The 11047-nt window shown below is 44.2% G+C and overlaps 1 protein-coding gene across 1 annotated transcript in view; it reads left to right on the top strand.

Moving 5' to 3' along the window:
• Positions 1-5716: 5716 nt before the first annotated feature.
• The window catches only part of GOLPH3 (golgi phosphoprotein 3), a 44533-nt gene continuing 39202 nt past the window's right edge, over positions 5717-11047 (top strand). The window contains exon 1 of the mRNA XM_003792923.2: positions 5717-6271. Coding sequence (XP_003792971.1) covers positions 6047-6271 — 225 coding nt within the window. The 5' untranslated portion in view covers positions 5717-6046. The remainder of the gene's footprint in view (positions 6272-11047) is intronic.

Raw genomic sequence — 11047 nt, 5'->3', positions numbered from 1 at the left:
ACTGGGATCAAATTTCAACATGAGGTTTGGAAGGAACAAACATCCAAGTTAGAGCACACAGGATAGTCTCTCCTTTGATTTACTCAAAGGGACCTTCTCAGGAGTCTTAATCACATCTGCAACACCTCTTCACCTTTTGCCATATTCTATTAGTTGGAAGCAAGACACAAGTCCTGCCTACACACAAGAAGAAAGGATTACACAATGTGTGGATACCGGGTTGGGGGGGCGATGATAGGGGCCATCCTAGAGTTATGGCCGTGATAGATGGACACATGAGCAGAAGTGCAAATTCTCTGTGTTCCAGCCATTTACCTGTTTTAATTTTTGAAGTATGTGAACTTATTATTCAAAAGTAAATACAGTTTAAAGTCTTTGAAACTTTTCATTAGTCTCAGACTTCTATCTTGCACGATAAAGACCACTTTATTTAGTGGTTTTGACTCTAATCATTGAGTCAGAAGGAGGTCCTGGTTAAAAATATGGACTCTGGAGCCAGGCTGTGTAATCTAGGGCAAGACATTCTTTTTTTTTTGAGTACTCAAAAAAAAGAGTACTGAGTACTGAGTACTCTCAGTAGAGTACTGTGATGTCACAGCTCACAGCAACCTCAAACTCTTGGGTTCAAGCAATTCTCTTGCCTTGGTCTCCCTAGTAGCTGGGACTACAGGCACTCACCACAATGCCTGGCTATTTTTAGAGACCAGGTCTTACTGTTGTTTAGGTTGGTGTCTAACCCATGAGCTCAGGCAATCCAACTGCCTTGGCCTCCCAGAGTGCTAGGATTACAGGCATGAACCCCTGCACCTGGCCTGACATTGAGTCTTTTTGTGCTTCAGTTTCTTTTCCCATAACATGAGACTAATTATAGCACATAATCAAGAGTGTTGTGGAAACTAAGTAAGTTAATACATTAGTATCATTTAGATTAGACACTGCTGCATGACAACACAGAATCTTTTTTTTCAAATATTTTTATTATTATTATTTTTGGCTGGGGTGGGTGGTGCCCAATCTTAGTGGCAGTAAACAATAAGCATTTATTTCTAGTTCACACAAGTGTGGGTGCGTGGAATGGCTATTCAAGTCTCAGCCGGACTTGGCTGGGCTTGGCTCCAGGTTGTGGGTTTGCTTCTGTCTTCCTCCATTCTCGTTCTTCTGGAACTAGCAGGTACCCAGATGAAGCATTTCTCATGGTTATGAACGAAGCTCTTCTCATGGTGGTGACCTGAAGCATATTTTAAGCCTTGGTTTACATTACAGTGGCTAGGATATCATTTGCCAAAGATAGTCACATGGCAAACCCCACAATCACGGACTAGGCCAAATCCATTTTAAAGGGTGAAGTATGTTCCACCCACTATAAGGCCATGGCAAAGGTGTATAATAGGATTACAGAGGACTGAAGAATTTTGACTTGTAATTTAGTCTAATATTAACATGTGTGTTAGTCTGTTTTCTCTTGCTTATAACAGAATACCTGAAATTGGGAGATTTACGAAGAAAAATAATTTCTTTTTTTCTCTCTTAGTTTTTTTTTTGAGACAGGGTCTCCCTATGTTGCCTAGGCTGTTAAGAGATGATTGGCTGTGCTCTCAAGAAAGAATTAATCTATTCATGCATTAATGGGATAATGGATTTTATTTTATTTATTTTTTTGAGACAGAGTCTCAAGCTGTCGCCCTGGGTAGAGTGCCATGGTGTCACAGTTCACAGCAACCTCCAACTCTTGGGCTTAAGCGATTCTCTTGGATCAGCCTCCCAAGTAGCTACTACAGGCGCCTGCCACAATGCCTGGCTATTTTTTTGTTGTAGTTGCCATTGTTGTTTGGCAGGCCTGGGCTGGATTCAAACCTGCCTGCTCTGGTGTATGTGGCTGGCACCCTAGCCATTGAGCTACAGGCACTGAGCTGGGTTAATGGATTAGTAAGTTATCATGGGAGTGGAACTGGGATTAATCAGTTATCATGGGAGTGGCTTTATAAGAAGATGAAGCATTTCTGAATTTATACATTAATTAGTATGACACTTTGCTAAATATCTGTGCTTTTTATTAAACTGTTAGTTTCATAAGAACTATGACCATGCCTCTTTTGGCTTACAATTATATCCTGATTGCTTAGACCAATGGCTGGCATATAGCAAATATGTATAAATCTGTTTCATGACTGAATTAAAGATATGGCTTCTAATACAGGCTTGTAGTTTCCCAGAACTATTATGTTGGGTAGATTGCTTAACTTCTCTGAACCTTTTTCTTCACAGGTAAAATGGGTGTCTTAGTCTATGTTCCCGAGAGAGCAGGGTCTAAAACAAAGGCTTTTTTTTCAAGAGCGGGGAGCAGAAGCAAAGAGAGTGGGAAGTCAGACCTGAATGTATTGTTGAGTTTGTTGCAACTAAGTGCCCCCAAGAATTATATACACTATGTTGAAAAAGTTCATGCTAGGCTACACTGCAGGAGGTGGCTGAATTCATGTGGAATCAGTCTGCACAGCAGCAGCCCCTAACTGGCAGGGTTCTGGAGGGGGTTAGTGGACAACAGGCCTTGCACATACTTAGCAGTCAGGAAAGAGTCACAGTTATCATTAGGGATATTTGGGTGTGTTAAATATCATATCTTTTTATTTTTGTCTTTCTCTTTCTGTATTTCTAGACAAGATGATTTTAATGTTTACATCAGAAAATAGTCAAGGAAAAGACACTAGGCAAATTCAGACAAAAAAATAAGAGCAACAGAGTTGTACATAAAATCTCAAACATTTGAAGTGTGGTATGGGTGGATGAATAGACAGACTGTGAACCTATATTTTTGTGGACAAGGCTGTTTAATTAATTAATTAGCCATGGCCATTTTAATGTGTGTGTGTGTGTACGTATTGTTTATTACAGAGCCTTGCTGTGTTGCCCCGGCTGGAGTGCAGCAGCACAGTCATAGCTCACTGAACCTCGAATTCCTGGGTAATACTACCATCTCAGCCTCCGGACTAGCTAGGAATAGATAAGCACCACCATGTACGGCTAATTTTTAAAAATTTTATTGTAATGACAGGGTCTGTGTTGCCTAGGCTGACCTGGAATTTTTGGCCTCAAGTGATCTTCTGGTCTCAGCTTCCCCAAGTGTTGGGATTACTGGTGTGAGCTATCATGCCTGGGCCATTATGTATATTTATTATGGTATTATTTGTAATAGTAAAGGACTGGAAACTACCTAAATATCCGCCAATAGGGGATTTTAGTCTATGTTTATACAACAGAATATGATGCAGCTGAAATAAAGCAGGAAGAAGCTCTAAATTCTGATTTAGAATGCTCTCCAAGATGAGAGAAAAGATACAAAACACTGTGTATGTGCTATTATTTGCATAAAAGACAAGAACAAATTATTTTTTTTTTGAGACAGAGTTTCACGCCGTCGCCCTCAGTAGTGTGCTATGGCATCAGAGCTCACAGTAACCTCAAACTCCTGGGCTTAAGCTATTCTCTTGCCTCAACCTCCCAAGTAGCTGGGACTACTGGTGCCCGGCACAATGCCCAGCTATTTTTTGGTTGTAGTTGTTATTGTTGTTTGGCAAGCCTGGGCTGGATTCGAACCTGCCAGCTCTGGTGTATGTGGCTGGTGCCTTAGCCTCTTGAGCTATAGGCACTGAGCCAAGAAAAATATTTTTATATTTGTTTTAATATATACTTGAAAAAAATCTCTGGAAGAATATCCAAGAATGTATTAGTGGTTACCTATTTGTGTATGTATACATGCAGATATTTTAGTACCTATTACTGTATAATAAATTACTCCAAATTTAGCAACTTAAAACAGCATATATTTTATTATCTCACAGTTTTTTCGGTCAGGAATTTTAGAATAACTTAGCTGGGTGGTAATGGCTTAGAATTTTTCACTGGGTTTTATTCAAAAGTTGACCAGGGCTGTAGTCAACTGAAAGCTTGACTGGTGCTGGAAGATTTGCTTCCAAGATGGGTCACTCACATGGCTATTGGCAGGAGGGCTCAGTTCCTTCCATCCTGGAGCTCTTCATAAGGCTGCCTGAGTCACATGGCAGCTGGCTTCTCCTCAAGTCAATGACGAGTTGTGGTGGAAGGCAGAAGAGAAGTAGAGAGAAAGAAGCTGCAAAGACTTTATGACCTAGACTGAGAAGCTACGCACAGTCATGTTGGCCACATAGTATACATTTGAAGAAAGTCACTAAGTCTGGCTCACACTCCAGGGGAAGGGAATTGGGTTTCCTTCACATTTTGAGGGAAGGAGCATCACAGGATTTGCTGACAAATTTAAAAACCTCCAGAAGGAGGGCAGGGGAGCGAAAGGAAAGGAAGGGTGAACAGAGGCAAGGCTGGAAGAGAGATTTTCACTGTATACATCTTTATACTCTGAACTATGCACTTGCTATATTAGTTAGTAATAATTGTATTTCGGGGTGGTGCCTCTGGCTCAAGGGAGTAGGGCACCAGCCCCGTATGCCGGAAGTGGTGGGTTCAAATCCAGCCCTGGCCAAAAATTGCCAAAAAAAAAAAAATATTGTATTTCATTTGTTGTACAAAGAAACATACTTTAAGTTACAGGAGTTGGCAAAACTGGGAGAGAGATGAAGAGGGAAAAAAAAGGTTGAAGAGGATGTGAATGGGAGAAATTGGCAGAGGTGAAAGTGACCTTTGCTCAGACAGATAGGAAAAAGGGAAGGTCTAGTTGGTGCTCACCCCACACCTCCCTTCCCCCATTTAGCATTCTCACTTTCCAGGGCGGGAGTTTGGGATAATAGATTTGTGGAGCGGAAAGAACCCATGTAAACCACTGTTCAGCCACAGCCTGTTCTAAATAATAGTAGATTACACACAATGCCATTTCTGGATACTGGTTTACTTAACAAGCACAACCCTTCCACTCCTCCAAACCTCCTCTGAAGGTTGACAGCGATTCTTAAACATATTTTGAGAAACTGTCAAGCACGCCAAGAAGATTTAGTCTAGCAATTACAATGAGAGAGATTTAATGCGTACAAAGACATGGCATGAAACCCAACAGGTTTATTGTCTCAATAAAAAGACAGTTAAGGACGCGTGTACTAACGTGTGCAGGACTAACTGTACTCACCGCGCCCTGGTCACTTTTACAACACCAAAAGTCGGAAGTGAGGAAAGAAAAAAGTTTTACAGACTAAACTAGTCCATTGGTTCTGACCTCTCCACTCCTAGAACACTAAAATTCCTCTTTCAAACCATTTAGACGCAGTGGCTCCTTTCTCAGGGTTAGGGTATCAGAGCAGAGCTCGCGCCCTCTCTCAACCCCACCAGCAAGTCCTCCCTGCCGGTCTTGGGGACCCCGACGTGCAAGCGGCATCCTAGCATCGCGGCCGAGGAGCCACCTCCTTACACCGTGCTGTCTGAGGTGCTCAGGGGACAGCTCGAGGCTGAGCGCTGAACAACCTCGTGTGGCCTCCCCCAGTTCCTGGGGCGGGGGGGCCCTTGCCAGTCTGGCTGCGGACTGGGAAGTGAGGGGCGAAGGGGAAGGTGGGCGGGCGGAGGGAGGCCACGTCTAGAGTGCAGGACCTTAGGGCAGGCGGTAAAGGGACGCAAAGGATACGGGGAATACATAGGGCGGGTCAACAGGGTGGACGGCACCTCCAGCCCGCCCGCCGTTGCCGGGTCCCCCAACGCCGCTTCCGGCGCTCCCGGCCCGCCCCGCGCCGACTCTGCCACATCCTCCGCTGACGTCAACCGGGGCCGCCATATTGGAGAGGAGCCGCCGCCTCCTGCCCACCGTCTCCCTCCACCTCCGTCGCGGCGCTGGGGCTGTTTCGGGGGCGGCGGCCGGGGGGAGGAAGGCGCCCTTCTCCCGGCCCGCCGGCGCTGGGCCAGCCCGCTTCGCCGCGACCCGTTTCCCCATGACTGCCTCCAGCCCTGCGGCCGAAGGACGTCGCCCCAGCGCCCGGGTTTAACACGGAAGCCCGGGGCCGAGGCCGCGGGGGGAGAGGAGGGAGACCCGGTCGGTCCCGCGTCCCTCTCGGCCCGGCGCGGCGCCTCGGCCGGAGCTATGACCTCGCTGACCCAGCGCAGCTCGGGGCTGGTGCAGCGGCGCACCGAGGCCTCCCGCAATGCCGCCGACAAGGAGCGGGCGGCGGGCGGCGGCGCCGGCAGCGGCGAGGACGACGCGCAGAGCCGCCGCGACGAGCAGGACGACGACGACAAGGGCGACTCCAAGGAAACGCGGCTGACCCTGATGGAGGAGGTGCTCCTGCTGGGCCTCAAGGACCGCGAGGTGCGGGCACGGGGACAGAGTGGGGGAGGGCGGCGCGTGGTCCAGGCGCCAGGTGGGCCCCGGGTGGGCGCCCTGCCTCCAGCCGAAGCACCTGCCGTCCTTGCTCCGAGCCCGGTGCGGGGTGGCGCCCAGCTTGCTTCGAGGAGTGCTGGAGTTGGTCGCTTTCCTATGCAGCCCTGGGCTTCCCAGGTCCTCCCTTAGTTGCTTGGATTTTTGCTTTCCTTTCACAGTCTCTTTTCGACACCCCATGTTCCGCCTTTACCGCGCGTTTAATCTGTGCAGACCGCAGGGTTCAAGTCTCAACCTGGGGTCGGCCTAGTATACTGAAACATCTAGAGCCACTAGTTGTCGAACTCTTGCGGTTCGCAGGTTTTAGGATCTGGGAGGGGTCCACGAATCTGCTTGTTGGGGGGATTTTTAAAAGAAGAAACTTCAGTTAAGGTGTACTTTTTGGAATTCTAAAAAATGTCGGTGACATGGTAATGGAGGCAAAAGCTATTTTACCGAGTAACATTAAAAAACAGGCAGAACTCTCGTGAAACTTCCTGGAAAATGACTTTCTGGGTGAACTTGCTTTGGGTGAGAGATTATTTTTAGTATCGCTTTTAAAATTCTATCAGTTGACTTCAAAAGAAAGTCTTGCCGTCATAGTTATAAAAGGGCTTTTTCATGAAGTGCTAAGAATGTTAAGTTTGTGATTTGATGAAAGGCCCCAAAACTTCAGGTATGATAAAGTTCTGGTAAATAGTTTTGTGTTCTGACTTTGAAAATGTTTATTTTCAGTATCCACAATTTTCACACCTAGAGAAAAGTTAGGGAAGTGCTACAGTGAACAGCTATATGTGTACTCACCTTCTAGATTCTGTAGTTAACGTTTTGCTGTATTTATCACTTATCCGTTTACAAAAATGATTATTATTTTTGAGACCTCACTGTGTTGCCCTGGGTAGAGTGCCATAGCGTCATAGCTCACAGCAACCTCAAACTCTTGGGCTTAAGCAATTCTCTTGCCTCATAGTAGCTGGGACTACAGGGGCCTGCCACAGTGCCTGGCTATTTTTTTTTGTTGCAATTGTCATTATTGTTTAGCTGGCCTGGGCAGGTACCAGCCACCCAGCCTTGGTGTATGTGACCCTCGTCCTAGCTGCTGAGCTTCAGGTGCCAAAAGTGATTATTTTTAAACATGGACACCTGCAGACTGTCAGATATTCTGTGACTTGTGTATGGTGATTATTTTTAAAGATGGACACCTGCAGACTGTCAGATAGATATTCTGTGAATCGTGTATGGTGAGGTGGTTCCAGAAGCTTATTTTATCTCAATGTGCAAACTACACACAGTAACATTTTGAGAGTCACACATAAAAGTAAGTTTTGTTTTGATTATAAAGAAAGTTTTCAAGATTCAGAAAAGTGACCAAAAGATTTCATCCTTATAAAACCACTTAAACTGCCTAGTTCACTGAAATCTATTAGATAATGGGTGAGTTTTATGTGGATAGTTTAAAGGCTCCTGATATTAAGTAATCTAATAAAAGGTTCCCCTTGATACTGCACCTGCAATATCTTATTTTCCTGTTTCTCCGATTTTAATCCCAGTCTTTTATTTTTGTGATAAGGTCTCTCTTGTCTGGGCTAGAGTGCAGTGGCATCATCATAGGTCACTGCACCCTGAAACTCCTGGACTTAGGTAATCCTGGTGCTTCAGCCTCTAGAATAGCTGCGATTACAGGATAGCTGAATTACAGACATGTGCTATCACACCTACCTAATATTTTTTTTGCAATTTTTGGCCGGGGCTGGGTTGGTTTGAACCCACCACCTCTGGCATATGGGGCTGGCGCCATACTCCTTTGAGCCACAGGCGCCGCCTTACACCCAGCTAATTTTTCTATATGTATACGTGTTTTTTTTTGGTATAGACTGGGCTCACTTAGTTGCCCAGGCTTTGTAACAATCATCTTGAAAAAAGTTGATGTCCCTCTTGCTATGAAAGGGGCCTAGTACCTGTTGAGTTACTGAGTTGTGATGATAAAGCAGGCTTTGTGAAATTGCTTTTGGTTCTTTGTATGAAAAAACAAATGTAGTGTCCTAGCGATGTGATTTTAGAAAGCATTCACCTTTTTTAGGCTTCACAATTTGGAATTTTGGCTGTAAACTTTTTTTTTTCCTGGGAGCTAGGTTTGAACCCGCCACCTCAGGCATATGGGACCAGTGCCCTACCCTTTTGAGCCACAGGCGCCGCCCGGCTGTAAACATAATTAATAGTCTTTTTTCCTTTGGGGCAAAAGTAACAGATTTAGAAAGTGTGAAAAAAAAAAGCAAAAGAAAATGTATTCCTTAGTGAACATTTTGGTTTATAGTTTCGAAACTTTTCTGTGTGGATAAAACTCTAAAGGCTAAGGCTTTCAACTCTAAAATGAAGATTTTTTTTTTTTAAAGTAGTTCTGAGTCACAGAAAAATTATAGTAGGAAAGTACCTCTTTTTATTTTAAGTGTGTGTTACTTTAAATCAGGCGTCCTCAAACTACTGCCTGGACGTTGATCCGGCCCTCCAGGTGTTTTTGCCGCAGCTGCCGGTCCTGCTTAGCAGTCGACTGGTCCCAGGCCTGCAGTCCGGCCCTTCAGTGGTCTGAGGGACAGTGAACTGGCCCCTGTTTAAAAAGTTTGAGGACCTTTGCTCTAAATGTAAGCTAAAGCATATAAACATGCGTTTTTTTTCTGGTTTTCATGAAGATAGTTTAAAGAACGTGTAGACAATTTAAAGTTCTTTGATGGCAGATAACTAACACCATCAGCTGTGCTTGTGTCAGGAGTCACTCATTATACTTCCAAAGCCATGGCTAATTCTGAGCATTTCTTCTTTTTTTTTCTTTCTTGAGCCCAGGAGTTCAAGGCTACAGTGAGCTATGATTACACCTGTGAATAGCCACTACACTCCAACCTGGACAACACAGTGAGACCCTCATCTCTTAAAAAATAAATGAACAGGGCAGTGCCTGTAGCTCAGTGGGTAGGGCACAGAGTCTCACTTTACCACCTTCGGTAGAGTGCCGTAGTGTCACTGCTCACAGCAACTTCCGACTCCTGGGCTTGGTGATTCTCTTGCCTCAGCTTCCCAGTAGCTGGGACTACAGGTGCCCGCCATAACGCCCAGCTATTTTTTGGTTGCAGTTCGGCTGGGGCCAGGTTTGAACCAGCCACCCTCTGTATATGGGGCCAGGGCCCTACCTACTGAGCCACGGGCGCCGCCCAGCATTTCTTGTTGGTTTCAACAACTACATAGGGCAATTTTCTTTCCTGTTATAGTCCAGGGAATGGGGGGAACTGAGATTTTGTATTGCTTTAGATTTTGGTTTTAGGGCTAAGTCTGTATGTATTATTATTTTTTAAAAACTTCTTTCAAGTTTGTTTTGTTGTTTTTTTTGGGACAGAGTCTCAAGCTGTCACCCTGGGTAGAGTACTGTGGCATCATAGCTCACAGCAACCTCCAACTCCTGGGCTCAAGCCATTCTCCTGCCCCAGCCTACCAAGTAGCTGGGACCACAGGTGCCTGCCACAATGCCCAGCGATTTTTGTTGTTGTTGTAGTTGTCATTGTTTGTCTGGCTGGTCTAGGCCAGGTTCGAACCCCCAGTCTCTGTGTATGTGGCCAGTGCCCTACCCACTGAGCTATGGGCACCGCCCTGTTCATTTATTTTGTAAGAGATGAAGGTCTCACCATGTTGTCCAGGTTGGACTGTAGTGGCTATTCACAGGTGTAATCATAGCTCACTGTAGCCTTGAACTCCTGGGCTCAAGCACTCTTCCCACCTCCAGACTTCTGTGGGAAGCCAGTGGCTCATCACACCTTTTTCATACTAAAATCCAGCACTGCTGTGAACTCCTCTGTTCATGTGTTTCTCATTGGCAAGTTCCCCATCCCCATGTCTTTAACTTACATCATTTTAGGGGTTAGGAATTGCTTTCTTACCCTGAACATTTATGCTTGTTATATTTGTTTAAACTTAATAAATTTGATATTAAGTAAGTAATTTGATAAAAGTAAATTTTAAACTTTAGTTGTTATTATAGAGCTTAATGAACTTACTGCTTTATTATTTTAACTTAGCTTCCATCTTTGTAATATCTGGGTACTCTTAAGAGATATTTAAAGCTTTTGTGTTTAGGCAGGTCATTAATGTTGAACATATTTTGTGTGTATGTGAGCTAATATCTGAAATCAAAACAAAAATATTAAGAAATTTCTAAATGGTGAAATTAATTTTGATTTTTTAAAAAAATTAATTGACACTTGTGGGCCTTAAAAAATTTTTTTTTTGAAGAATGATAAACCAGCAGAAAAGTGCAGAAGTGCGATGAAGTTTCACCAACTGAATACAACCGTTCACCTGACACCTAGACAAGAAATAGAAGCCCAGTTCTCTAGCATAGCCTTTGAATTTTCTTTCCAGTCACTACCTATTCCTCAAGAGTTGCCACTAGCTTAATTTTAAAATTCAGTTGCCTGGTTTTTGTACTTTGTGTCTGGCTTTTGTTCAACATTGAGATTTATCCTTGTGTGAAGTTGTCCTTTGTTCATTCTTACTGTCTTATTAATTTACTTAGAACATACTTATAATATATAGAATTTAAAAAGTTACTTTGATTTATATTCTGAATCAAGTATCCCCCTCCCTTTTACTGAACAGAAAGGTTCAGTTTGCCAGTGAGCAGATGGTTTGGCTTCAGATTACCTACTGGGGTGAGTCTAAAATCATGTTTTTTTTTTTTTTTTT

This window comes from Otolemur garnettii, unplaced genomic scaffold, assembly GCF_000181295.1.
Source record: "Otolemur garnettii isolate 467f Iridium unplaced genomic scaffold, OtoGar3 scaffold00063, whole genome shotgun sequence".
NCBI lineage: Eukaryota > Metazoa > Chordata > Mammalia > Primates > Galagidae > Otolemur > Otolemur garnettii.
The sequence above is the reverse complement of the archived record's forward strand: the minus strand, read 5'-3'. Positions and strand labels throughout refer to the sequence as shown.